Source organism: Strix aluco, chromosome 11, assembly GCF_031877795.1.
Source record: "Strix aluco isolate bStrAlu1 chromosome 11, bStrAlu1.hap1, whole genome shotgun sequence".
Classification (NCBI taxonomy): Eukaryota; Metazoa; Chordata; class Aves; order Strigiformes; family Strigidae; genus Strix; species Strix aluco.
In genome coordinates, this window is record NC_133941.1 from 420,548 (window position 1) to 447,783 (window position 27,236).

Genomic DNA, 27,236 nt, shown 5'->3' on the forward strand with positions numbered 1-27,236 from the left:
ATCTTCTGAAAATTTTATTTAGTGATTGTTTAAAAAGCAGTGTTTCAGTGGTGCTATAAATAGAGCATATAGTTTATGGGTGGATTTATGTCCTGCTGCGCATCATTGAACCTCTGGTTTAATTCGGTTTGAATCTTGCTGCCGAGTCCGTTGTTTTGTGTGTGCTGAGGAACGCCTGTGTCACCTCGATTCTATTGATTTGCTCCCAGTGTGGCTGCCTGTCATCCTGTATAATTTTTCTGGCTCAAAGGTGCAGTTTTAAAAACAGCGTGGTGCGTTGCATGCAGCAGGGAAGTCCTGTAGCTTTAAATCTCGCAGTCCTGGCCCTCCCCTGCTCCTGAAGCAGGGGCTGGGCTGCAGGGTTGGTGCCCAGCTCCGAGCACAGCCGCGGGTTTGCCTCGGCAGGCCGGGAGCCCCGCGCGCGGCCATGCTGGGGTGGCAGAGGGGCCCCGCGTGCGCAGCGAGCGGCCGGAGCCCGCGGCCAGGTGGGCGCTGCGGGAGGGCGCCTGGCAGTGCCCAGCGCTGCAGATGGCCCCGCGGTGATGTTTATGTGGTGCTGCTGTACCTGCGTGTGCTGTGAAAGGGACTTCTGCGAGCCCGTGAAGGTGAGAAGATGGTGGAGCATCACTAGAGCAGCGTTAGTTGTCTTATTTGCCTGTTTTATTTAAACCTCTGGTAGAACTTGACCTCGTTCCATGGCATCAGCCTTGGAAATGCTGCGTTTTCCTCCAGGCACTGCTGTTGAATTTCTGTGGTTGGTTTTTTATATAGCTTTTCTGCACTTCGGAAGCTGGGAAGTATGAAAAAGGCTCCTGTCTGAGTGAGTGTTGCAATCTATAAACAAGATCAAACATGGTGCTGCTCTTTTGGGGTTTCTGCTTCTGTTGGTTTGGGGTTTGGTTTGTATGATACAATGAAAGAAGGAGTTAGTAAATGCAGCCCAGTGTCAGAGAGAGATGTTTGCATTGATAGACTTTTAAATGTGACCTCTTGTTCTGCTGATTTAGCTGTGCAAAATGTATTTTCAGGAAGTAGTAAACAAACTGCAGAATCATATTTTTCTTCCAGGTAAAAAAAGAGTAAGAGCATACTGCTTCCCATGGAGTCGGTGACCTTCAGAAATGAATAAGTACTTTTCTTTGGTTTCATTTAGCTGTGTAGCCAGGCACTGCCCTTTTGCAGGTTGGAGTTAACAGTAAGATGTGTTTCCCCCCCCCATTTATTGAATATTGGAGAGAGACAGTAAGGTCTCTGACACTCCAATCTCTGCTGTAAAATAGAAGATGCCTCTCTTTGAGTTGTTGCAGTTAGCTCTCCAGTGCATCCAATGTTTGGAGAAAAAAGAAATACAGCATCCAGACTTTTTTTTTTTGCCATTTGTCTTTGCAGTAGGTGAATGTTCACTAGGGTTTGTTATCATCTGCAGAAGACATGGTTGAAAAACTGCGTAGTGTTACTGTTGTGTTTGAAGCATCTATGTCTTGAGCACATTTATTCAGTGGACTCATTTTCCTTCAGGAGGATCTGGATCTCCTGTACTGGGATGTGTACTTTTTCTCACTGCATTCATCAGTCTTCCTAATAAAAGTGACACACAGGTGGCTCTTGGGAACAGCCCGGTTAGAAATGCCGAGCTGAGGCAGTGCAGACAGCTGAGCTGGAGAGGGCGGTAAGCAGGGAGGGGATTGTTTATATTCCACGTTCCAGGTTGGTAGACCTGTATACTTTGCATCTTGGCAGGTATAACGCCAGGCGAGTGCATCACCTCTTGAGAGCTGGAGAGGGAAGCAGTGGGCTCAGGGTACCGCGTTCTGTGCTTCCTAGATCAGGCGTGGGCAGTGCTGCACTCGGGAGCTGGAGCAGCTCTTCACCTTGTCTTGTGGAGATGCTGCTGCAGTAACATTTGTCTCTAGGTGGAGTCCTGGGTGAGGCTGCGCGGTTTTTACAAGCATACTGAAAGCAACGTAGTGATTTCTGTACTTAGTTACTCCAGTGTTTCCTATGGATTTCTAGACAGGTGCCCCGTTGCATTGTTCTTCTGGGTATTTGTCATCCCTTGAACACACCTTTCTCTTTGACGTCTCATTGCTTAGGGTTTTCTTCTGCCAGGTTTCTGAAGGCACACATGCTGTGTGTCTGCGGCCCCGGGGAGTGTGCGTGGTCCTGTGCTGTAGTGCCTGCCCTTGCCTACCCGCTGCTCCTTGTCCTTGGCAAACTGAGTTTGCCACTTGGAGCAATCTCAGGGATTAGCTGGTGTGACTGTAGGGGGCACCCTGTGGCACTTGGGGCTAAACAACGAGCTGCCTTTGCACAGGACAGCAGTCTCTGAAGCCAGCTCGATTGCACAGCTCTCTGGCAAGTGTAATATTAGCTGATGTACTATGTGTGTGTTATGTTGGAAAGGCTTTAAATAAGGGAACAATATGTCAAAAAATGCTATACAGGAATGACAAAGAAATATGTTCACAGGAAACATGAATCCTGATGTTTTGAAATACTTATCTTTTTGTATAAACTGTTGATTGGATCAGGTGCTTCCAGGATGAATTTTGGTTACAGTCACACTCTGTGTTGTTGTGCCTGCAGAAAATACTACAACTAAAAACAAATAAAAAGAAGTGGAGTAGGTGTAGAAGTGCAGTTGCTGTGCTCGTATACAAGAGCCCTTTAGACCACATACTTGGAGACAACTTGCGTGTTAAACTTCAACAGAGAAACATCTCCTGACAAAGGCGGGGAGATCCTTGCATGTGGCTATTCTGTCCGGAGTGATCACGCAGAGACATTTGTTCTCCCAAACTCCAGACCCAGTTTGCTCCATTGCTTTGCAAGTCAAATTCAACTTGCAATCTGAAAATTAAACTCTGTTCCCTACAAATGAATTTGTAAGATGCAGTAATAATCTGTAGTTATCAGATAGCAGCTTGAAGCATAAAAAAACCCCCAAACTACTCTCTGGGAATTGTTAACAATAATTTTGTCTCTAAGGTGATGGGATGTGATTTGGACATGCTGGGGAAAAGAGAATGAGTTTAAAACAAACCAACAAACAACTCTGTCATTTTACATAGTCACTTTCTGAGAAAAGTTTGTATAAACTTGTTTCCAAATCCACCCTCTTGTCCCAGTCCCTATACTTCATTTTTGTTCAGCTTTACCTCCTTTCCTTTCCTTATCATTGTAATTTCTGGCCTGATTGGCAGTCCCCCCCCTTGATTAAAAATCTGCAGCTGCTAAAATAAACAGCCATGAATGTTATTTTGGCTGTATCTTTTGCTCTGTCATCCTTTTTCACCTCAAAAATTGAGTTCCTGCAAGCCATTGTGTATAATTCAGTTCTTTCCTATTTTTCCATTCACATTGTTGTTTCATTCCCTTGGACTTGCCTTACCTGTAACATTGATGTTACTGCCCTGTTTATTCAACCAGCACTGCTGATTTTCTTCTTGACTAGCCTGTAGCTTTGGAAAACCATTACAGAATCGGACCTCCAAGCCTTACTCTTTTGTGTCCAAATATACCTTTTCTCAAGATTTCAGAAGTCTGAGGTCAAGAAGGTAAGGTCTTTGGCAGCAGTTGGGTTTTTTAAAAGAATTAAAGGGGCCACAGATACCATCTTCTGGGAGATGTTGAGCTGTGTTGTGTCAGTCCCCTTCTGTCCCCAGGGTGTAAATAAATACTCGCGGGCAGAGCTGGTGCCTGGTCCTGCGTGTCTCCATCCCCGCTGAGGGAACAGCATGTGCAGCGGGGGCTTTGCCTGAGGGGTGGTCAGGGGTGCGTGTGCCTGAGCACAGGTGGGAGAGGTGAGAGTCAGCTTTGTAGCTGCAGTTGCCTCTTAACCCCTTGGTAAGTGACAGCATTTGCTTCCTGGGGGGCACGGTGCCCCAGGCAGGTCGATTCAGGCAGGGGTGCCATGTAGAGCCTGCCGAGCTCTGCCGCGCTGCAGGGAGCGCCCGTGACCAGCGATGGTACTGGACTAACTGACTTTCCTGAAGCTCCCCCGGGGAGTGGGTTGGTTGTGATGGATGCTGCACGTAATTCTTTCTGATACAGCAAGTACGATGTCATGTGGCAGCAGGATCTTCCACCATCCCCTGCCCCCAGTGACTGCTGAAGTTTGAAACATTGGTTTATTTTGGGGATTTGTGCTGCTGAGAGATAGGAAGAAAATACAGGTGGTTGCTTTATAGCTCAGCTCTGTTTCTGACACTTGTCAAGTAGCACATGAAGTCGCACCTCCATTTCGTACTGAATTAGTGGCAAGGCCGTGGCAGAGGCATGCTGCAGCCATCTTTACCATCCATCCGCCAGGCTGTGGGCGAGGGCCGTACCTTGCTGCTTGCTCCTCTTGGCCCCGGCGCCAGCTTGAGCAGTCCCAGGTCTCTTTTCCCTCCTGTCGAGTTCCTGCAGTCCTGCTGGTATGGAGCCTTACGGTGAACTGGGTTTGGGAACTTAATGAAAGCATCTCCTTGTCTCCGGGTTGGTCCCCGGTTGGCTCGGCCCGCAGGGAGTTGTTCTTGCTGTGCCCCCGCTGTGCCAGCACGACGTCGGGCAGGGAGCTGCTAACTTGGCACCCCCCAGAGAAAGGGAACGCCAGATCACACGCAGGGGTCTCAAGCGGATTGTAACGTGTTGCTCTGTTGTCGACAAGCCCTTCTGTCCCTGGGGAGGTGTCTGCCACCTCTTCCCCTCTCCGCAGAGTGAGGACGTGCTGGCCACATGGGATCACCAGGGACCACGCCCGTGGCTCTGCCTTGGCAGAGGTAACCTGAGCGCACACGTGGTGCAGTAATCCTCCTCGCTCAGGGTTGTTTGACTACTGTGAGTAAGGTATAAAGCCATTTCCTCTTGGTGTTACCAGTGTTGGTTCCCTGCTCTCGCTGTTATCTTAGGCAGGTGAAAGGATTGTATTGGAATTTTTTCTTGTCTTTTGTTCGGGGTCATTTTTCATTTTTGTTTTCTCACGGTGTTTTTTTTCCATAACCAGGGCGATCTTCCCGCCACTTTGAGGGTTAATTGCCCACAGGCAAAGGCTGTTTATCTCTTTTAGAAACCCCAATTATAATCTAATGGATGAGCTGTAGTATGAAAAACACACAGCAAGACTTCCTTGAGCTGTCCATCTGTTTGTGTGCTTTCCTTAGCCAGTGTTGGTTTTGATTTGGATTTAGGAGTGGAGCAGGGACGGCTCTTTGAACTGCCAGTTGCTGGCAATGCTGATCAGCAGTTTCTGTGAGTAAGTAGGTGGAAGCCTATTAGGATGCAAAGCTGCTATAGTTCTGAAGACTCAATCAGCCAGTAAAATTTTGCAGGATAACTGTACCGTGTGTCATGAGGAATTACACTGCACCTGCTCTTTTTCTTTTGTGCTCTTGGCAGTAAAGCCAGGGCAGATGTTACATAGTGCAGGAGCACGTATGTGCACTGGGCGCTCGCTGAGGGAAGGTGAATTCTTACGTGAATCCACACATGAGCAGACAGTTGTGTTTCTAGGGGTGGTTCAGTGCAGCAGTGTTTGGATCTCCTGTCTGTATTTAGTCAAGATGTGAATGAACAGAAATCTCCCTTATACTGTTACACAGGATTTGCAATGGTATAGACAGTGAACCAGAGAGCTGGTAGTGTCAAATGTGTGGCAGTGTTGCAGCAGACAGATGAAAGGGGTTACGGGTCCAAGTTTTGATTACAGACATATTGACAAATGTAGTATATGGGTGTGGAATCTCTGCCCCTGGAGATACTCAGAAACTGCCCGATGTGGTCCTGGACTGCTGGCCCTTGGTGGCTGGGCCTGAGCAGGCTGGGAGCAGGTGACCTCCAGAGCTCCCTGCCAGCTGCAGCCGAGCTGTGTTTCTGTAACATCTTTAAAAGCAAAGCATTAGAAAAAGCTCTCTCAGCTGCAGGTCAGAAACCGCTTATTGCATCACCCAGGGGGGTCAGGCAGAGGAATTTGTGTTACATTTTTGTTTACTTTGGGACCCACTGTGAATTTTGCAGTGTGCTACATCTTTCTCAGATCCGGGAGGGACACTACACGCCGTCTGCTCACGGGACAGAGGGTTGATACCACCTTGACTCAGATGTTTAGAGAGTCATGTGCTGATGGTGTCGTGCAGGGAGGTGACTGCTGGCTCTTGGTTGTGTTTAATTGAATACGTTGAAGGTACCTCATCATAATTTGTGATGTTTAAATACCTCTTCATTGTACCTCACAGGCACTCTGTGCATGGCTTCATACAAACGTGCAGTTAGATGGTTTAATGCAGATCTGTAATGATACTTTTCACACTGTACAAATACTGAAGTAGAGAGAGATGAGGAATGCAGGGCCAAACGAGAAATGACACCAAGGTTAACAGCCCTGTCCCTGTATCAAGAGTTGTGATTTTTCTACAGCCGTAGGTTGTCAAGCCCTCAGCTTCATACCTCTTAAAAAGACAGCTCTTCTTGAAAAGTGGGACTTGTGGAACTAATGTGAATTTGGGGTTGTTACTAATTCAGTGGAAACTGCAGCAGCATCCAAAAGGTTGATTCTGCTTCATGTGCCACATTGCTTGTTGAACAAATGTTTGTCTGCTAGTGTTTAAGTCACCACTGCGTGAAAGCAGTAAAAGATAGTCTCCTTAAGCCTCCTTTGAGTCCTCAAAATAATAAATATTGCCAATAACATGTTGGGATGGAAACAAGAAAATCAAAGCTAAATTTCAGAATCATGCATTTTAAGTATTCTCAAGCTCCCTTTTCTATGGGTATCTTCCTACTCACAGAATTTCTTGAATCTAAAGGGGCTTGATCCTGAGCATTGTTGAGACAGTCTTTCTCTAAATCTTCTACTTAGTGCACTTTGCTATCTTTTTGCTTTTAGAGAGAAAAACAATATACAGTATTCCACGTTGACAAATATACAGGAATAAATCCATTGGAAATGTGAGAATTTACCAGGGTCTGTTCACCCGGCTATCGTTTGTCGCAAAGCAGCAAGTAAAAAATAACTCCTTTTCCCTGGCATTTGGTTTCTCCCTCAGCAGCAAACTATAAGCAACTGGTCAAGTAAAATACTTTCCAAAATAATTTTGATCCTATTTTTATAGTAGTACTGTCCATTTTCAAAACCCACTGTTTTGTGTGGGTTTTGGGGTTTTTTCGGCTTTTAGGGTTTTCTTCTGTGAAGAACTTTCTCAAGCCCTTGTATTTTTCACTGTTTTGTTTATTTGCCTTAATTTGCGGCACGTTTTCTCTCCCTAAAAATGTCATATAAAGGTACTTTAATTTGTCAGTTTGGAACTGAGAGCCACCGCTCAGCAGACGGGGCAGGACGTAAATAACTCTGTATCCAGCTGAAAGCCTAAGGAGACTTGAGGGAAGTGAAAAGTAATTACCTGTGCGAGCGTTGGGTTAATGTTCTAACAAATGCAGTGCTCTGGGAATACACAGAGCAAACGCTCAGGCCCTCCTTCCGTGGTGGGGGGACGACGGACCCTCCGTGTAGCCCCAGGCCACCCGTGGATCTCTGGACGTGCGGGCACAGGCCGGATGCTCGTCGGGGCGCGGGGTCGCAGCCTCTGTAACCCCAAACTCGGTCAGACACCACGGACACTCTTTTTTTCTCCCCTCTAGTTTTATTTCCTGTAAGGTGTTAGAGATCTCATTTCCTAATGAACTAGCTTGTCTCTGTCGCCGGAGACTGGAGGTCTCTGCTCCCACATGTGCCTGAGGCAGGAGACCATCCACCGGCCCGGCGCAGGGGCCTTGGCCGCGTCCCCGCCGCACACCCCTCGCTGGCTGCTCGCCCGCTGTGCTGTGCACCAGCAGTGTCTCCGAACAGGAGGGCTACAACTTAGGACTTGCTGTGAGTCTCTCAGATGTGGCTGTTCGTATCACTGTACAGCAGGGGAAAGGAAACAAAACAACTTCTGAATTTTTTTGTGATTAGTTTTCCCTGCTGCTCGGGCGCTCACTCACCAGGAAGCTGATTAATCTGGGCATTTTAGGCACTGTTAGCTGCCTTCCGGGGCTCCCCTGTCTCACCTTGCCCTATATATACTTTTATTCCATGTGATGTGATGCTTTTCTGTCACATCTTGAAAGCTCCAAAGAATGGAGGAGGAAGCAGGAGCTGAGCAATCTCCTTACAGCAGGCTCGCTCCGATTTCTGCCAGTTGCTTAAGCCAGCTGCCCTGCTTGTGTGAAAAACCAGTTGTCTTGGTGAATGACTCTGGTGCGTGTGTTTACTGAACTAGTTCTAAAAGAAGGGTGAAACACGTTTAAAGGAGCTGTTGTGTTGAATCTTCAGCGGTGCCAAAAGGCAACATCATGGGTTCTTCTGGGGCTGCGCGTTGCAGAACAGATACATGGAAAAACTGTTCCAGGAGGGAAAGCCGGACAGTGTTGACAGTGCTGGGAGTTTGATACGCTCTTGAGGGGGAGAGAGCGTAAGGTCCTCATGATTCCGTTCGACGCACAGCGTAACGCCGAGGTGGTTTTCAGTGTGTGTCTGCTGTTGGGAGGTTGTGCAGGTCCGCTCCATCTGCGCTGAGTCAATATACTGGAAAATCATAGTGCAAGGGAGATAGACTAATTGAATTGTAATCCCTATTTTTATACACACATTGACCATTACGGTATTTAATTTACCAGCATCTTTTCAGGACAGATTGCCAGTCATCTTAAATCAATAATATGTCACCAGCATTTCCCAGGGACCCAGTTTGTGTTGAGTCTTCCCTTTCTAAAGCCTTGTCAGTACAGAGAAAGTACTTAAATTATCTCAGTTCTGTTCCAGAATAGCACTTGGTACAGCCGTTCACTTTTTAATTGGAAAAAAACCCTTCTTGTTATTCCAGAATAATATCCACACAGCTGGTAATTATAAAGTAATTATCCCAACATGGCTTATTCTTCTGTAGCTCTTCTGGTTTATTTTCTGTCACAGGTACAGGAAGATAACCTGAGGGGAGATGCTGGAGTCAATTGGCTTTAAAAGGGGGGGAAGAGAAAGTTTTTACAAAATTTTTCTCTCACAAAACTCGTGTCTGAGAGGAAGAGTGTACTATTAGTGTAATTTATAGTAATTATACACACACACATACACACACCAGTTAGACCCAACTGGGAGTAAATTAAGCCGAGAGAAACTCTTCATTGCAAAGTGATGTTGAAGTCCCCTTAGTTCTGACACTGAAATGTGCAAATTCCACCTTGGAGCATATCTGTGCTGTGGAGGAGCTGAGAGCCCGACGTGATCAACCGCTCCTTGGTTCTGGGATGCTGGGTCAATCCCACCCTCACTCACCTTTACCATTGCCCAGTGCAAAAGTATTTATTTATGGGGGGAAAAAAGGAAGAAGAGTTATTTCAAATTACTTTCTGAAAAATTTGCATCAAATTTGTGGATCTTTGTTTTTTTCATCTGCCATTAATACTAAGATGTCTTCCTCTGGAGTAGATCCAGATCATTACGAATGGATTGATAAGGTTCTTTTCCAGAAGCCAGCTTGTTTTGTAAGGCAATTAAGAGGCATAATAAGATTGTATCAGTGTGCTGAATAGAAAAGTCTGTGCTGTTCTGCTTCACGGATTACAGCAAGTTGGCAAAGCAGTAGATCGAGCTGTTGTACGTAGAGGGCCCGTGGACGAGGGGCTGAGCAGTTGTGCCCTGTGGAGCTGGTTGACGCTCTGGGTCAGGCCTGCCCTGTGCACGCAGGATCTTTGTTTCTTCTAGACCATACGAAGAAATCGGATCAGTGACAGTCCTTGGAAAATCTTAATGAAATCCCGAATCACTAGAAGAGGTACCTTAACGAGTGTGTACTCCTTCGAAATACACATCCCTAGATCTCAGAGACAGTGTGTTCTCTGCACAGTAGTAACGGCCTGCAGTGTTGGTCCCGCTGTTAACAGGATTTCTCAGCACTGACTTTGCATCCATCTATCCAGAGATCCCGGGTTTCTACAGCTAAACCCACCTAAGAGAGCAGTTGATAATTTCTGCAGTCACTACAGACTGGAAGCTGATATTCTGTGGTTTTCAGCAACCGAACCCCTCTAGAAAACAGATCAGCTCAGTTTTCCGTATGTCTGATTGCTTTTCCTACCGCTGGGATAGCGTCGAGCTGCTGGAAGGAGCCTGGCTGGGCACTGCCCGTGCCGGCAGCGCTGCCGGCCTGCGTTTACATTCGGGTTATTGAAACGGGGGAGAGGGGTGCGATCGGGACAATGTTGGGGTTGGTGAAGTGTTTATTGACCAGACAAGTACGTAAACGTGTTCTGCGTGCGGGGAGTGAGCCGTGAGCTGTCGGGTGCTGTTGGAATGAAACGACCTGGGGCGCTGCCCGGTGTGTCAGTGGAGCTGCGGGGGGGGGGTGCGGCCGGCGGGGTGCGCGGGGCTGAACCACGACCCGTCTGTCCGACCCGCCGCAGGGAGCCCAGACGCGCGTTCGGCTTCGGGGCGTTTAAGACCACCGGGAGCAGGTGCCGCGTTGTGGAGAGCGGATGACGGTGGCGCCGAGCGTCGTCGTCGGTCTCCGCCTTCCGAGGCGCCGCCGGAGCGCGGTGAGCACGGCGCGGGGGGGTTGTGCCCGGTGGGTCCCGGCGACAAAGCGGGGAAAGGCGGCGCCACCCGCGACCGCCGTGTGCCCGGGGCGGGGGGGGGGGGGGGGGGGGCGGCGGCCGGACCTCCCGCCCGGAGCGGGGCGCCCTCCGCGGGGCCGGGGGGGGGGGCGCGGGGCCGCTCTGGCGCGGGGCGGCCGCGGCGCCTTTAAGGGGCGTGTCCGGGCGCGGCCGGGGGCAGGTGGGGCGGGGGCCATGCGCGGGGAGCGGGCGGTGCTGTCCCGCCGGGCCCAGGTACTGGGGGGGGACGGGGGGGACACGGGAGCGGGGGGCGAGGCCGAGGAGCCGGCCCGGGCGCGTCGCGGTGCTGCCGGGCCGCCCGCTCCTCCCTTCTCCCGGCCTGGGGGAACCGGCGGCGCCCGTTTTGGGGACGTCGCGCCGTTCGTTGGCGCTGAAACACCGTTTAACCTTTTTTATTTTTTTGGCCAAAAGTGTGGTTTGACCCCGGCAGCTGGCTCGCTCGCTCGCAGCACGGCGGCGGCAGGCAGGGTGCGTTACCGGGGCTCCGAGGGCTCCTTGTTTCCGTTCTGGACCGCGGCAGATCGCTCGTTTTCTGGGAGGTTTCGTTGTCGCAGACGCTGTGTCCGCGGACGCAGCACGGGCGGGAGCGCAGGTTTGCTGTACGCTTCATCTGGGCGGCGTTTGCCCTTTCACCGACTTTTCTCTCTTTTCTTTCTCTTTTTACTCGCCGTCTGATAGAACTTCTGCCCTTACACTGAGACCTCAGAGAACTCGGCCTGCCGAACTCGGGTGCCTCGTCTCGCTTTGTGCTTGAGTTTGTGGTTGTTTGAGGCCATTAAGTCTTAAGCATGAGGGGCTTTCCTTTCTCCTCAGCTTTTACTAGATGCTGTAAAGCACGCGAAGCTCAGTTTATTGATGCTGTACCCTGGCCAGCTGAAAAAAAAGGGACGTTTTTGCAGAATTAGATCCACTTGTCAAGTCGGTTGGCACAAGGAAGGGAAGGTTTTGTGTCGGTGAAGCTGGTGATGAGCGCTTACATTTGTCTCTCTCCCTGCCTAGATCGAGCGGCTGGAAGTCAGCAGCCTCGCGCAGACCTCCAGTGCGGTGGCCTCGAGCACCGATGGCAGCATCAACGCGGACTCTGTGGATGGGACTCCAGACCCGCAGCGTACGAAAGTGGCTATCACACACCTGCAGCAGAAGATCCTGAAGTTGACTGAGCAGATCAAAATCGAACAAACGGCCCGCGATGACAACGTGGCAGAGTACCTGAAACTGGCCAACAATGCAGACAAGCAGCAGAGCGCCCGCATCAAGCAAGTGTTTGAGAAGAAAAATCAAAAGTCAGCCCAGACCATCTTGCAGCTGCAGAAGAAACTAGAACATTACCATCGAAAACTGCGAGAGATTGAGCAGAATGGGATCCCTCGGCAGCCGAAGGACGTCTTCAGGGATATGCATCAGGGTTTGAAAGATGTGGGAGCGAAAGTCACTGGCTTCAGCGAGGGCGTCGTAGACAGTGTAAAAGGGGGGCTTTCCAGCTTCTCCCAAGCCACGCATTCGGCAGCAGGAGCTGTGGTTTCCAAACCCCGGGAGATTGCCTCCCTCATAAGGAACAAATTTGGGAGCGCAGACAACATTGCTAATCTGAAAGACTCCCTGGAAGAAGGCCAGGAAGATGGGACAGGAGGCAAGACTCTAGGTGTTATTCAGAACTTCCAGTCAAGCCCAAAATATGGCAGTGAAGAGGATTGCTCCAGTGCCACGTCGGGCTCGGTGGGAGCCAACAGCACAACGGGGGGCCCTGTGGGAGCTTCTAGCTCCAAAACAAACACTCTGGATATGCAGAGCTCAGGGTTTGATGCAATACTGCATGAGATTCAAGAGATTCGGGAGACACAGGCAAGACTGGAAGAATCATTTGAGGACCTTAAGGTTCGCTATCAGCGGGATTACTCGTTAATAATGCAGACGCTACAGGAGGAGCGGTACAGGTACGTGCTGTTGTCCTTCGTTTCAGTACTAAACACTGTGAGTCGCAGGGCACCGCAGTCCTGGATGGTGCTGCTCGGCAGGCTGTTCCCAGCAGCCTGATTGAGGTGGGAAGTTCTCAGGATTTTGCCCTCCCAGTTTTGTCTTTTGTAAATACCATTATCTTGCTCTGTACGTGAAAGAAATAGCGAGGAAAAAAAGGTTATTTCATGGTGTTTTCAAGACAAAAAGTCAAGCCAGAGAGGTTTAGAAGGGTGTCCCACAAGACCAGGAGTACATCGATGCGGTTACTATTATCCAGACAGTGCTTTGCCCTGCAACAGTCCTGCAGGGGTTTGGGTCAGGGTGAGAGACAGGACTATATGTGGGTAATGTCCTGACCCTGCCTCTCCAACACTCAGATCCGTATCTACCAGGGAAAGAGAGATCAGCTTTCTTAGAGCTCTCCCAGAAGGATGGGATCTTGCCCATATGCCAAAGTGAGGGTATCCCCTTCCCTTCGCTCAGCCCCTCAGCGGCAGGGTTCGGTGAAGTGAAGTTAAATTACATGTCAGGCGTTGGCAGTGCTGATGTCACGGATGTCGCGTGGCTCTGGGTGTGGGTAACCCATCCTTCCATCAGCCCTCCCCTCGCTGCAGTACAGCCGGTCCCTGACCAGGTCCCCAGGGAGAGGTGACGGTGGCTTCAGGGAAGGGGCCTGGCAGCTTGGGGTGGCAGCCTGCTCCTCCTGTCTCCCGCGCCAGGCACCCTGTGGGCTGCTGGGGGGGCTTCCCCATCCCCTTCCCTGTCGTGCTGGTGGGAGCGAGCTCCTGTGCCGCCCCATCCTGTCCATCCGAAGGTCTCGTGTCCGCCCCCATTGCATGCCGGGAGCCGGGGCTCGCCCCCTTCTGCAGCCGTTCGGGATGCTGCAGCCTAAATCGGATTCTTAAACTGTGCTTTTTAAACTTTAAATAACAAATGCAAGGGGCCCAACCCCTCGTTCTGATGGAGCACCGCAGGCTTTCGTAGTGGCGTTGCCCCCGTGGCCGGGCTGTGAAGCACAGCCTGCGAGGCTCAGCAGAGCTGCTGGGTTGGGGACAGCCGTTCTGAGTGCCGTTTGCTGCGATGGTTTGCACAGCTTGACGTGGAGTTGCCCCACAGCTCTTCAGACACTCTGGTGCCAGATCTTTGGAAACACATTTGAAAAGGCTCAGCCTGCTAGGATCCTGTAGAGACAGCAAGCTTTCTGTGTGCTTTGCAAAGCTTGGATAGATAAAGCCAGACCAACGCCACTTTCTAATCCTGCTTTGCGACAATCAGCGACTTGCCTGGCGCTGGCGCCCAGCACAGCAGCTTTGGTTCCCAGTGCCTCATTGTCATGAAGTCACGTAATGACCTGGAGTTTGATCTTCACTCCCCAGCAGAGAGGGGCCTGTTGTCTCTTGCTGTGCAGGTTTTCACACGTACAGCAGCAGCCGTTCATGGTGGAATCTCAGGCCGCTCCTTCAGCTGTACTGTAAGTACAGTAGAAGCCCTTGGGGACTGGTGTATGTTGCCAGCGTTAGCCAGGTTCACAGAGGTCCTCATCCGTGCCATGGGAAGTCACATCTGCCATGGGCCATTGACCTTTACCGAGTGCTCCCCTGAGGGGAGCCCAGAGCCTCACCGCTAACCAAGGCAGCCTCGAGCGAAAAGCTTTGAGAGAACCTGTGTTTGGCTTATAAATGCTTAAAAAGATAGTAATTTAGACCTGCCATTTGGAATGTTGATGCAAATTAATTAAAGGTGTGACCCTTCAAGAGGACCAGTCAAACCACACTAAGTGCCCTTGTCTCTGCAGGCTGTCAGAGGTGAGCAGGTAACTGCAGGATCTGCAGGGAGCTCAGGGGTTAATCACAGTGAGGTTAATGCCTTATTGTACAAATCTAGATTCTTGTTTGATAGCTTCCGTGTTTTAAACCATTGCGAAGATAAAAGCCAACATCACCCTGAGAACTGGAAGGTTACATTGCGTGTCCGAGGGCAGAGGATGCCGCTGCCTTGGAGAGGGCTGGCGCCTGTTCCGATGACTCGGAACCCCCCTCGTTCCTCAGCTATCTTCTGGAAAAATGAAAAGATGGGAATGGAGGTTGTGGTTTGAAGCTGGGAAGCCGGAGATCCAAATTAATCATAACTGGCTTTAAAAGCTATAAATACCTCATAACTCTGCTCTGTTTCTGGGAGGCTTTCAAAAACAAGCACTGAGTTCAGTTAGGGCTCACAAAGAGAAGTGTTCTGGAGAAGCCTTTGCTCGCAGGGCAACACTGAGTGTCTGTGTCATACCTGGAAGCTGGAACAAAGCACGTGCTGTGATGTTTTGTCACCTGGTCCTTGTCCGTTTCTGCTTTCTTGGATGTTCTGCCTTCTGCAGTTCTGATCTTTTGTCCTTGCGTGTTTGTGCAGTTGTGTTTATCAGCCGTGCTTGCTCGCAGGTTTTCCATGACCCCCTGGATCTCCTCCCTCCCTCTCCTTGCCTCCAGCACCTGCCCGTCACTCTCTGTGGCTGCTGCTTTGCTGCCTGGCTCCTGGGCAGGGACTCGCTGGTGCGGTCGCTCCAGTCCCCTGCCCTGGTGCTGCAGGGTGCCGGGGCTGGCCCGGCGGCCCCTCGGCGAGGCCCTGCCCGCTGCCAGCAGCACAGGACCACGCCATGTCGCTCCGCCATGGCTGAGGTGTTGAGCAGGGAAGATTCTGGTGGCGCCTTGGCCATCGCTGTGTTCTTTCTGCACCGGGAGCAGGCCCTGAAATAGCCTGTCGCTGATCTCAGTGGTTGGAAGGTAGTGGTTGTTTACTGATACGAGCTATTGAGGCTGAAATAAAGTTCATGCCAAGTATTTTCATTTTGCATGTCCCTTTAGGAACCTGTTTGCGTGTGGTGAAATCATGAGCTCACACATTTGGAGTGTGGCCAGCCCGAGGGTTTGGGTTTCTTCCCAAGCCCGGCATCCTTGGAAAGGGCATTGAGGTCTCCCATGCTCCTGTCAGGAGAAATCCACCAGCCAAAATGCTGGACGCTGGTGCTTTCATTTATCTGATCTTTGCTGTAGTCTGATTGCTGGACGTCAGTCTGTTCTCATGATTTGTTTTAAAATAGATCAAACACGCTAAACCCTTGAGGCCTAGAAGGGTTGGGGAGGTCTTTCTGGAGCGTGGCCGGGCAGCGAAGGCAGTGTGGGGTGGGGCGGGTGCTCACCCGGCTGTGGAAGCACTGAGCCATCCCGGGGAAGCTGTTGTCCTCTGCCAGGGCAGGGTCAGAGCTGGAAGCACAGCGCGATGAGGGCATGGGGGCAAGCACTGTCCCTCGCCTGTCGTCTAGATAGAAGACTTGGAGTATACTGCAAACAGACTCCACTGCTGAACGCAGGGTGTTCCGAGCCTAAGGAGAGCATTTGGGTAACAAATAAAGACCAGATGAAATTTTGTATGATATAGCTATAAAAAAAAGGTCCGTCTTGAGAGATGCTTGGAGAGAGGTATTGAACTCCGTCCACAGTGTGCTGTGAAGATCTTTTAGCGTCAGTTTGGTCAGAGTTTCCTTTACTCACCAGAGCACTTGCTAAGCGCAGATCAAATGTCTTTTTCATCACGTCCCTCCCTTATATATGCTGCATTAGCTGTGTATTTCGCAGTTATTACTTTAAAATGCCTTAAAGCTCTTAAAAAATTAGATGGTCATAATCGTGTGTTGTGCCTTTTTCAGATCAGTTCCCTGATTCCCAAGCAGTGGGCCTCAGAACGCGGGTGGGAATGTGACATGGCTTTTCTAAAGGAAGTGTTCCCACATCCCAGAGCGACACCCCAGCACTGCTCTGGGTGTCTGCTGTACGGACATCCCTGACCATCTCCCAGAGACTTGTGACAGTGACTAGTCTGTGACACAGAAAAGTTTCTGTGCTGCAGCTTGTTAAGCTAGAGGCTAGCAATTTCACATATTAGCTAGTGAAAAAATAATTACTGAACCCCAATGAGGAATTCTCTGTACCTGAAATAAAGTGGGACTTGATCATTCAGGGTGCTGCTGTATTCACAGAGAGGTTGAGTCTGTTGCACAGACACCAGCACTCACACGTTAGAGAGGGAAGTGTGAGTATAACCGAACCCTCTTGACAGGTGTCCCATCCCTTTTATTTTTGTAATACCTCTGAGTTAAATGTGAACCATCCTTCAGTAGGAAAACCCTGGCTTCAGGCCCTGCCAGTCACATGAACCCCTCTTTGCTTTTCTAATTTGAACACCAGTAGAAAACAGCAGGAAAAAAAAATCATTTTCGAAATTGTAGATAATGGGACAAGGAGTGAGAAGTAAATGAATGGAGGAAATGTAATTTAAAAAATAAGTGGGTGGATTTGCAGGGGGTGTGTGGGGTTTTTTTTTTTTAATAACCCAATTCCAGCAGTTGCCTAGCATACCAGTTTCTGAAAGCTCAGATGGTTCTTGGGTACAAACTGCAAAAGCTCTGGGGTCAGGCAGGGAAGTGAAGCGTGGTTTGGGAACAAGCTGGTAGCCCTACATTCAGGGCAGGGAGGACTGGAGCCAGCCCTTCCGCTAATCATGTTACGCTTAAACTCTTAACTGTATGGATTTGCAGGGTTTCCTTACGTTTCCTGTAGATTGAGATGGTTTTGAAATTATTAAAATACAATTGTTTCTTGTTAGAGAACAGGATTTAAGCTGCCTGGCAACAGCCTTTTTATGAAGGGCATTTATGTGGGAGGAGATTAAAAGCCATAATCATTATATTTTCAGAAGTGCTTAAGTCCCTTTTTATGTAATAAACCCACTGGAGACTTTTGTAATATATTAACGAACTGAATATATTTCAAGTAACTGATGCTGCCTTTGGGATTTAGCGTGGGTTTAGTTGTGATTTCTTGGTTGTTGTTGAGTTTTTTTTAAGTTGGGTGTGAACAAATGGCAATATTAATTATCTGGGCTCTTCCTTCATTAGCCAGCCTTCACGTGGCTATTCCCTTGTTTGCAGCTTGTCGTTCTTGGGGAACCGGTTCTCCCGTGTGCCCTGTCTGGGTTGCAGGGCTGTCGTGGCTCCCGTCTGGGCTGAGCCGTGTCAGTGGGTGGTTGTCTCAGTCTCTCTCCTGACTGACCACACGTGTTTCATTCCTGGAAGTTGCCGTGCTACGTCTGACTCCTTGGTTTAGAGCAATATTGCATTGGGAATGGAAATGAAAATTCTGTTCAGACTTTGCAACTAAAAACAGAATCCCAAGACTATTTTTAAAGGCTAGCTTTTGCCTACAGATTCTGAATATTTGGCTTGTGAAGCACCAAAAAAATCGTGAGAAAAACCCAGAAGCAGTATTTTTGTCGTAGTTTCAGAACTTGTAATTAAACTCTTAATTCTAGATAAATATTGTTTATTCATTTTATGCATGGGTGTGCGTGTATGAATTAAATTCAGGTGGAGTCAGAGAGGAGCTGAGATTAAACCAAGGAATTATCTATGTTGAATTCCTTAGAAATTTCTCAGTTACTAGTATCAGGGGTCAGGTGATAAGAGCTGCACGGTAAGCTTTTTCCATGCTGCTGTGATGAGTAGGCAGTGGAAATCAGAGTGGAAAAACCCCAGGGCCCACAGTAGCCGTACCCATACCTTAGCGAGCATCGGAGCCGTTGCTCCTAATGAACCAGGAGTGAGAAACGAGCGGGAAGCATGGGGGAAGGGGGTGGATGGATGGTGCCTAGCTAGCTGCGCCTGACCCTGGGGCTGTGGCCTCGCGCTCTGTCATGTTTACCTTTTGGAAGTAATAGAAATACTTGACTGATTTTAAAAAGGTACTGAGGCGCAAGTTCCTTGTAAATTTGGACTTGAAATTCCAAAAATGAAGTGCTACATACAAATGCAAAGTATCCCTAATGTATTTTGAAAGTGCTAAAATAACATTATGGAGCGATCATTGAAGTCAGTTTAAAAATCCCTCAATAAGAAACAAAACTGTATCTCAGAATTGTCGTAACTCAGTTATTTTGGGCAGCCCTCTTCCTCAGGACTGCGCCCAGGCCATTCACCAGTAGCAAACTGAAAAATAAGCCTGCAGGTTAATGATTCATGTGCCCTCCTTATAAATAGGATGGTCTTTGCTGGTTAAGTTGCATCATTCATGGGAGATAAAGAAAAAATGAGTCAAGGATACCCACGTGACCTCACATGTAGAGATCAGATGGGACCATCGTGTGCTCTGAGGCATTGGGCACATTTTATTTCTGGGTCATTTTTATGCCTGTTGCTGTTCCGAGTGTAGATGAAAATGCTTAAGAGCTTGTGGTATTACAAGGGAACTGCTTGGTTAACACAGAAGTTTGGGGAATAAGTTACTCTATTCTAAGAGGCCTTCCATTGTAACATGTGTGTTTGTAATGACTGAGGTGGCCGCACTAGTTTTCGGTAAAATGTCTGTGATGTCCATTGCTCCATTGTTACTGGTGTAATTTTGCCGTCCTCTTCTCATTAAAGCTGCTGTACCATGTGTATCATTTTTAGATGTGAAAGACTCGAAGAGCAGCTAAATGACCTGACGGAGCTCCACCAGAATGAGATCCTCAATTTAAAACAGGAGCTGGCCAGCATGGAGGAGAAAATTGCCTATCAGTCCTACGAGCGAGCCCGGGACATCCAGGTGGGTGACAGGCACGAGGAGACTCCAGCCCTGCCTTCCGCCCGCTCTTTCTGGAACTCACTCGCTTTTGGAATTCTTCTGTCATTCAATATTTGCTTTTAGTCCTTGTAGCTTTATTGCTAAACTGCATATTGATGAGTTCTGGAAGGGCCTTTATTGCATCTCTGCCCCTCGGGCATCTCTCCAAGTAAGGGTTTTTGTAAGGAGGGGCTGTGCCCGTGTGCCAGCAGGCAGGTTCATCTGCAGAGCGAGCCTGCCGCTTGGTCCGGAGCAGAGCTTTCAGATGAGCTGTAGCCAGGTGGAGGCCTGTGTCCACTTTTTGTACAGGGTTTTGTAGGGTTCAGTGACCTGAACACTTCTTTTTACAGTAGCGTTCCCAGTAAACACACCCAAGGGTGTGTTTCTGTGTCACTAATTTTAGAGCAGCGGTCACGAATGTCTAAGGAAAAATGGCTTTGTGTATCCACTGCATTGAGGCAGGAAACAATTCTTTCTGTTGGTTTTGCCCAAATAAGGAGGTATTTTTAAAGAAGTTTCTTTCAGTCTGTAAAAGACCAAAGCTATGGAAACGGGGATTATGAAGCTGGAGGGCCTTCCAGAGAGCAAGAGACCTGGGAAATGATCTGAGCAGCCGCTAAACCTCACAAAGAAAGTCCTATTCAGAAATAGGTCTATCATCTGTTTTAAATACTTTCTGTGCTAGTTTTAGCAGGCATCTCGGTTCTGATCGCTGACATGAGATATTTGTAGCATGAGCAGAGAATTGTAGGTCAAAATTCTCCCTCCTTCCTCCCCCTGAAGTGCTTCAGCCAGGTGATTTCCTCTGGAGACAGAGCAGGCTATGCTTCTGGCACACTTGTAGGTCCAGCTGCAGGTCCAGTTGAGTCAGTGGCCTTCCAGGCTGCCCGCTGCTGGAGGAGGCCGAGCAGTTCTGCCCCGTGCTTTCAGGGACCGTAACTGAAGAGAAGCCCTCACAGGAGATGATCTTTAATGTCCCTTCCAAACTAGACCATTCCGTGATTCTGTGTTTCACTGACCTCCACAGACACGATGCAGTGACAGAGAAAGGTAACGGGTGACAAATGACCTCTAAGTTCACAGAATCACAGAATTGTCTAGGTTGGAAAAGCCCTTGAAGATCCTCCAGTCCAACCATGAACCTCACCCTGACCATTCCTAACTCCACCAGATCCCTCAGCACTGGGTCAGCCCGACTCTTCAACCCCTCCAGGGATGGGGACTCCCCCCCTGCCCTGGGCAGCCCATTCCAACGCCCAACAACCCCTTCTGCAAAGAAATACTTCCTAAGAGCCAGTCTGACCCTGCCCTGGCGCAGCTTGAGGCCATTCCCTCTTGTTCTGTTGCTTATTACTTGGTTCAAGAGACTCATCCCCCCCTCTCTGCACCCTCCTTTCAGGGAGTTGTAGAGGGCCATGAGGTCTCCCCTCAGCCTCCTCTTCTCCAGACTAAACCCCCCCAGTTCCCTCAGCCGCTCCCCATCAGACGTGTGCTCCAGACCCTTCACCAGCTCTGTTGCCCTTCTTTGGACACGCTCGAGCAATTCAATGTCCTTTTTGTAGTGAGGGGCCCAAAACTGAACACAGTAATCAGGTTAAATTCAGGTTAAAACAAGTCGGTGTCTGTGTACAGTGGTGCCATGGCCTCAGGCAGAGTAAACAGGAGGCTTTCCCCTGGGGGAATGTTACAATATTCAGGTTTTGTTCTCCTCTCTAATTTAACACAGCAGAAAGAAGCAAGGTTGAAAACTTAAACTGAAGTGGGGATTTCTCAATAGCTTTTTTAAATCTTCACCTTATGATTCAGTGCTTTTAGTGTAAACTTGCAAACTGGGACAGACTGTTCCTCAGCACTGCTGAGGAAAAGGTAAGCGTTGAGTTTTCCTGCATGAAAAACTAGTTAAGAGCATGGGCTGATGTTGCAGAGGAACAGTCCCGGTTCCTTTTTCAGTGATCAGCCTGAGAGAGACTGCTGCTTGCTGCAGACTTCTAGGTGTTAACCGAAGTTGGCCTTAATGTCTGAGAAAAGCAACTCTGAGGCTTTTCTTAATGGGAAAATTCTAACTTTGTATCTGCAAGAGTAGAAATGTCTCAGTCACCCCCAAGTCAGCGCTGCTTTAGAGATGTTGTTTTCTACAGGACAGTCTTCTCCTTCCACGTACTTCCTAGAGGCTGTTTCATAAATCTTGTGCCTCTGACCCTGCTCCCAGACATCTCCCTTCTCCAGCCCTTGCAGTGTCACCTGGAGCTCTGCCAGTGCCCCAGCTTGCTGCAGTCTGGAGGAGGGGATCTTCCTCCTGTGACACCAGCTGTGCAGTCCCAGACTCGCTACTCTCACACCTTTCCCTGGGCTCGTTCAGCTCACTGAGCGAGCAGAGTGCGGCCGAGCCTTTTTGGTTAGTTATTTTTGTTGACTTAGTTTTTCTGCCAGGTTGACTAGAGAGTTGAATGGGCTCACAGAAGGGTCGATAAACACAAGCCACTGCAAGGAAAGGGATGGAAATGGGAGGCTCTGGGAATACGCATCCCAGAAGAGGAGGAGGAGGAGTGCTGGCTAGGCACAGCACCTCGGTACCCTCAGTGTTCTCCTGAAACCAAGGCTGAAGTGAGCAGCTCGCTGGGTAGCCCCCCTTTCTGGACAAGGGCTGTCGGCATCCTCCTCCCCTGGGCCCGGCGGGAGGGCAGGGAGGATGGTGGGGCCTGAGGTGACGGTCGCACCGCATGCAGGGGCAGGCAGCTGACAGTGCGGAGCAGCAGCTGAAGTGTGTTTTGACTAAGCCTGACTCCTGCCCAGCCTGTCAGCTCTCTGACAAGCCTCTCTGGCGTAAATGAGATGCCGTGGTGCATTACAGACTGCTGTGCCTCGTTAACGAGGGGCTCCTCACCCTCGGTCCCATGCAGCGGCGCTGCTTCCTCTGCGCCCAGCGTGGCGGCCCGTGTCCCGTGGGTGGTGCGGAAGGCACGCGGGTGGCCCTGGGCCGGCCTTGTCGGTCAGGTGAGGGCCATGGGCCGCCCGCCGTGGGAGACGCGCGGGCGCTGGCGGCCCAGCAGTATGTTCTTGCTGGCAGGAGGCCCTGGAAGCGTGCCAGACCCGCATCTCCAAGATGGAGCTGCAGCAGCAGCAGCAGCAAGTGGTGCAGCTGGAGGGGCTGGAGAACGCCACGGCCAGGAACCTGCTGGGGAAGTTCATCAACATCCTCCTGGCTGTCATGGCCGTCCTCCTCGTCTTCGTCTCCACTGTGGCCAACTGCGTCGTGCCCCTCATGAAGACTCGCAATAGGACGTTCAGCACTTTATTTATAGTGGTTTTCATTGCCTTTTTGTGGAAGCACTGGGACGCCATCACCGGCTACTTGGAACGGTTCTTGTCTCCCTCCAGATGATGGCGGCAGGAATTGGCTGCGTCGGCCTCCTCCCGGTGCTCTTGGTGAGCAAGCGTGGCAAAGATTAGTCAGCAACTACTCCACTGAAGTTTTAAAGTGTCCGAGTGAATTTGTTTACATTTAGAATAACGTTTTTTCTCTGCGAGATGCATTGCAATAGTATTTTTTAGATTTTATTCAAGAACTCTTTTTGGCGAGAATCCTGGATAATTTTTATGTAGCATGGTTCTCTTTGGATGCAAATCTTAAGATTCTTTAAAGTGTACAAAAGAAATAAATAAAATACAGAAATTTGGAGCATACCAATGGGCAATTTAAATTGTGGCTTGAACTACTGTACTAAACCTGTCAGTAAGAAGAGAACGTGGTTAGCTTAAGATGAGCAAAGCTAAATCTAGTGCACAGCCTTGAATGATGGTACCACAGCAAACCTGTAACACTAAACTTTTACTGTGAAGTCTGCTCACATTCCATGTCCAAATGTATGCATTCAGAGTGGTTTCTTTCCTTAACAAGAGAAAAACAACAACGTGTGGATCTCTCTCCCAGCTCAGCGTCTGGGTTCGCCGTCTGTGCTAACCTGACTCACAATAACTCTGTAAGGCTGGCTGACTTTGCTAAGCGTATGAAGTGGAAGCCTCATGCCATACACAGTAACTGCACAGTCGTGCTACAGTATTTTGAAGTAGTCCTTGAAATACTTATCTTTAAGCAGAAGCCCTTGGTCGCACTTTTAAGGTTTTTTTTATATATGTATATTCACAGATTTAAAAAAAATCCGAACAGCATACTTGAAGAGTGTAATACTCAAACTCTCAGTGCTTCCTTATTGTTTCTAATAGGATTTTTTATTATAATTATTATTATTGGGGGTTTTTTTGGAAGGGGTTGGGAGGGTCATTACTTTTTTTTCCTTTTAAATAAAGAAGTGATGTTTTTAAATGAAGAAATGCGTGAATAATTGTGAGCCGTCTTGTCCTGAAACAGTTTTGAGGAGGGCAGAGAGTAGTTTCTAGTGCCAGCCTGTCTGGAACGCAGCGCTCTGCATATGCCATTTATCTGTCCTCCTGAGCATACAGATGCAGCATCATGAAAAACATCTATCTTCGCCACACATTTTTACCATGTAGGGCTTTTTTTTTCTTTTTCCCAATGTGAAGGAGAGTATGTTTATGTTTCTCATTTGCACGTCATCTCTCATTCCTGGCCTCAGGATAAGAATAAGGAATTTCTCTTCATCCCTTCCTAGGGAAAAGACAGGTTCTTTTAAGGAAAGAAATACCGAATCAACAGTCCACTTAAAAGAATGGTTGTCTCAGAAATATCTCTGATTTTTAAATAAACCCCTAAAAAGTGAAACCAAAGTTTTCCTCCTGTCAGGCTCTGGTAAGATCATTTGTGTGTCTGTGTTGAGATCTTCTTTGTACACTGTCTCTGTGAGGTGTGCCATGGAGAGCACCCTCTTCTTCAGCTGCGGGGGCAAGAGCTGGGTGTAGATTCCTTTTCAAAGCTCTAAAGGCAATGTCAGCTTCCAGTGTAACTCCCAAGGCCTGGCAGCACGCTGTTGCTGGTGCCCTGCTGGTACTGGCAGGCAGGCTTCCTGTCCAAGGCATCGGTGTTTGCTCTCTGCTGGTTTTTTGACTGGTGTCCCTTTCACTGTAGCAAAGCCAAGATTCAGCTTCTGTCTCCATGAAATCCAAAAAGACTCCAGGATTCTCTTTCAAACCATTTATGGTGTTTAGTTAGATCTTACTGTTTTTCCTTCCTTCCAGGCTTAAGTTCCCTCTAGGAACCAAATGTTGCCCAAGTGACCTAAACCAGCTGAAATCATACATATACCTATACAGAACATGTACATCAAAGATAGATAGATAGATAGATAGATAGATAGATGGATGGATGGATGGATGGATGGATGGAGAGGGAAGCCTAGGACTTTATGCTATGATGCAAATTCTGGGTTCTGAGAAGTTCCCTCAAAGTAGGTTAGCAGCCTGGAGGGTCTTCTGGTTGCCAGTGGAGGCAAGCCCTCTGCCGTCCAACCACCCTTCTTCCTTCTGTCTGTTTTTTCCATAGTCACAGGAAACTCAGGTACGGCCCTCCCAGGGATCCCAGCACACCTCTGTCACCACGTGCACTAATCTGCTCCTGTCCTACTTAAAACACAGATTGCCAATTGCAACTGACTCAAGCCAAAAATAATCACGCTTTCTACGGAGTTGCAGACGGAGCAAAGATTGCGTTAACATTCCCTCCCTAGACCATGCTTCTAGCTCCAGTGAAACCGTTCTGTTTACCATCCTTCTCTGGCTGATTCCAATTACGTGGGTAACTATTGTCTTCCCATTACATGCTTTTTGTCAGAAACAAAGGTGTGAATAACAGTCAGAACTGATTTGGCACATAATTGAAAAGCTTTGTTGCCTTTATTTCTGAAACCTGGCCTTTACGCCTCTGTTTTTCTCAGTTCTGATCATACTAGAATTGCTCATGGTAGGTTTTTATGTGGTCAAAGCAGGAAGGAGTTGAAAGCCAATGGATCTGGACACTTGGTGCCACTCATCCATAGTATCTGAAGGAAGTGTTTGTCCCTCCTCTTCTTTATATCTTGACTTTGTTTAGTGTCTCAACTCTGTGTCGTCTTCAGTAAATATCATTTGCTAATTTGCCAGAAGGCACAGGCTTAATAGAAACTTATCACCTCAAAACTGTTTGGTGAAGGCCATGTACATATGGTTCTGGACAATGTCTGTCTGTCTGTCTCTTTCTCTCTCGACAGTTTCTTCCATTCCAGAAAGTTGTCTGCAGTAATGCCATGTATGATGCTGCATCCACTTTTCGTATCCTAACACAACTGCCATGTGTTTTGCCTTTTGCATTAGCAGAACGTTTTGGGGTTTCCCTCCCTCTTCAGTTTGAAGGTCTGTGATGATTTCTGATAGCTTAACAATGATTATATTGTTGGAAATGTGATTCTAGCTTTAAAGCTCCCTCTCCTTGTAAGTGGTTGTGTTTGCTTTCTTGATGAAGTGTTTCTGGATGACACGTAGAGGACAGTTTCCGCCATGGATGTGAGTGTGCGTGTGAGTACCTTTTATTAGCCTTCCTTATGGGTGTAAACTTTTTAGTGGCCATCTCGGAGTTGCAGAATGTTTCCCAAAGCATTTTATATTCAGAGTTGAAACGATTCTGAAATTGCTTAGATATGTTTAGCCCATATCAACTTGGCTATAAAAAGGGAAGAATATAATGGACTGTGTTAGTTCAAAAAGCAGCAGCTCTTCATTGAAATTCCATGGTTCAAATGAAGTTCATCTGTTTCCCCCATTTGTTTTCTCAATGTAAAGAAAGAAAATCTTGATGCAAAAAAATTTACCATGTAAAATTTTATAAAGTTCTCTTTTCTCTCAGGCTCATTAATTTAGTTTAATGATACTCGGCATGCTCACAGCAGTTATTTCATTGGTTTGTTCCAATCCCATGAGTTCTTAGGGTCTGATCAGATTAAATGCTGACTTCTGCACATGTTGCACTGGGACAGAAAAGCACTGTCTTTCAGCTTTGAAAATATGCATTTTTTTAATTAAACAAGCAGCATTATAACAAAAGAAGCCAAGCTACGAAGGGGTTCAAGATTGGGTAGTTTGCCAGTTTTTAAGTGAATTCTGAATGTGGCTAAAGAGTTAAAAACCCTGTGTGTCTGTGTTGTGTATGCCAGGTGGTATAGTAGTAGGCAATTGACTTAGCTGTAAGTGTGTTTTAAAAGTGTAAAAAAATAAACAGGAAAACTCACTTGCACGGGTTGAAAAGTACAGAAATGACACTTGTGAACGTAACACTGTAGTTTATAGGTCTTAAGCTGCTAATTGTTGAGAGAGATTTACATTTGTCTTGTCTGATTGTCACAGATTTATCTGTGACACTTTTACTGTATATAAAAAACTTTAAATAAAGACCTCAGCTATTAACACTGGCCTGATTTGGATGTTTGGGATGGGGGGGCTGGGGGGAGGGGGCTGGTGAGCAAGAAAAAGGTGTGTTAAAACTGTACTGAGCCCTAATAACTTAAATTTGACCAAGTTCTCCATAGACCTGATACCCGACTTCATCCCAGAACCAACCGTACACCACCGGGCAGGGCAGGAATAAATTGGCTGCGCTGTCTGGTCTCTGCGGGCAGAGGAAGAGGAGGAGCAGCACTGCATTCTTCCTCACCTGTTTCCTTCCCTGCCTCTCCCAGGGTCACTGCCATGCCCGCAGGTGTGGGGTTTGCACCCCGCAGTGTTTCTCTGCCCCTGTCCCGGAGCCGGGTGCCATTAGAGGAGGTGACATGCCCGGAAGCGACTGCCTCCGAAGAGCTGGGCTTGGTGGGTGCTCCCACCTCCGCGCGGGTCTGTAACCCGGGCTGCCCGGCTGGGAAGGGCTGGGGGCTGGCTTCTTCAGATTTGTACAGGATAGTACAAATGAAAAATAAAACCCTTAGTGGGACCGTGGGCCCAGCTCGGTGCCGAGCGGCACACGCAAGGCGAGGTGCGGTTCTGGCCTGGCCTGTGTTTCTCACTGGATCTTGCCATGGAGCAGCGCTGGGCCCCGGCTCAGCTCTGACAGGGAAGAATCCAGCTGGTAGA

General features: G+C 48.6%; 1 protein-coding gene across 11 annotated transcripts in view; it reads left to right on the top strand.

The window, feature by feature from the left end:
- The window catches only part of TMCC1 (transmembrane and coiled-coil domain family 1), a 120,914-nt gene extending 94,338 nt beyond the window's left edge, over positions 1-26,576 (top strand). For 8 of the 11 annotated variants that reach the window (XM_074836526.1, XM_074836537.1, XM_074836530.1 and 5 more), the window contains 3 exons: positions 11,629-12,563; positions 19,073-19,208; positions 22,294-26,576. In XM_074836526.1, coding sequence (XP_074692627.1) covers positions 11,629-12,563; positions 19,073-19,208; positions 22,294-22,608 — 1,386 coding nt within the window. In that variant the 3' untranslated portion in view covers positions 22,609-26,576. Of the gene's footprint in view, positions 1-345; positions 606-10,476; positions 10,552-10,799; positions 10,843-11,628; positions 12,564-19,072; positions 19,209-22,293 lie in introns of those variants that run through there. The other 3 variants (XM_074836531.1, XM_074836532.1, XM_074836534.1) reach the window with 3 other exon arrangements.
- The last annotated feature ends 660 nt before the right edge of the window (positions 26,577-27,236 follow it).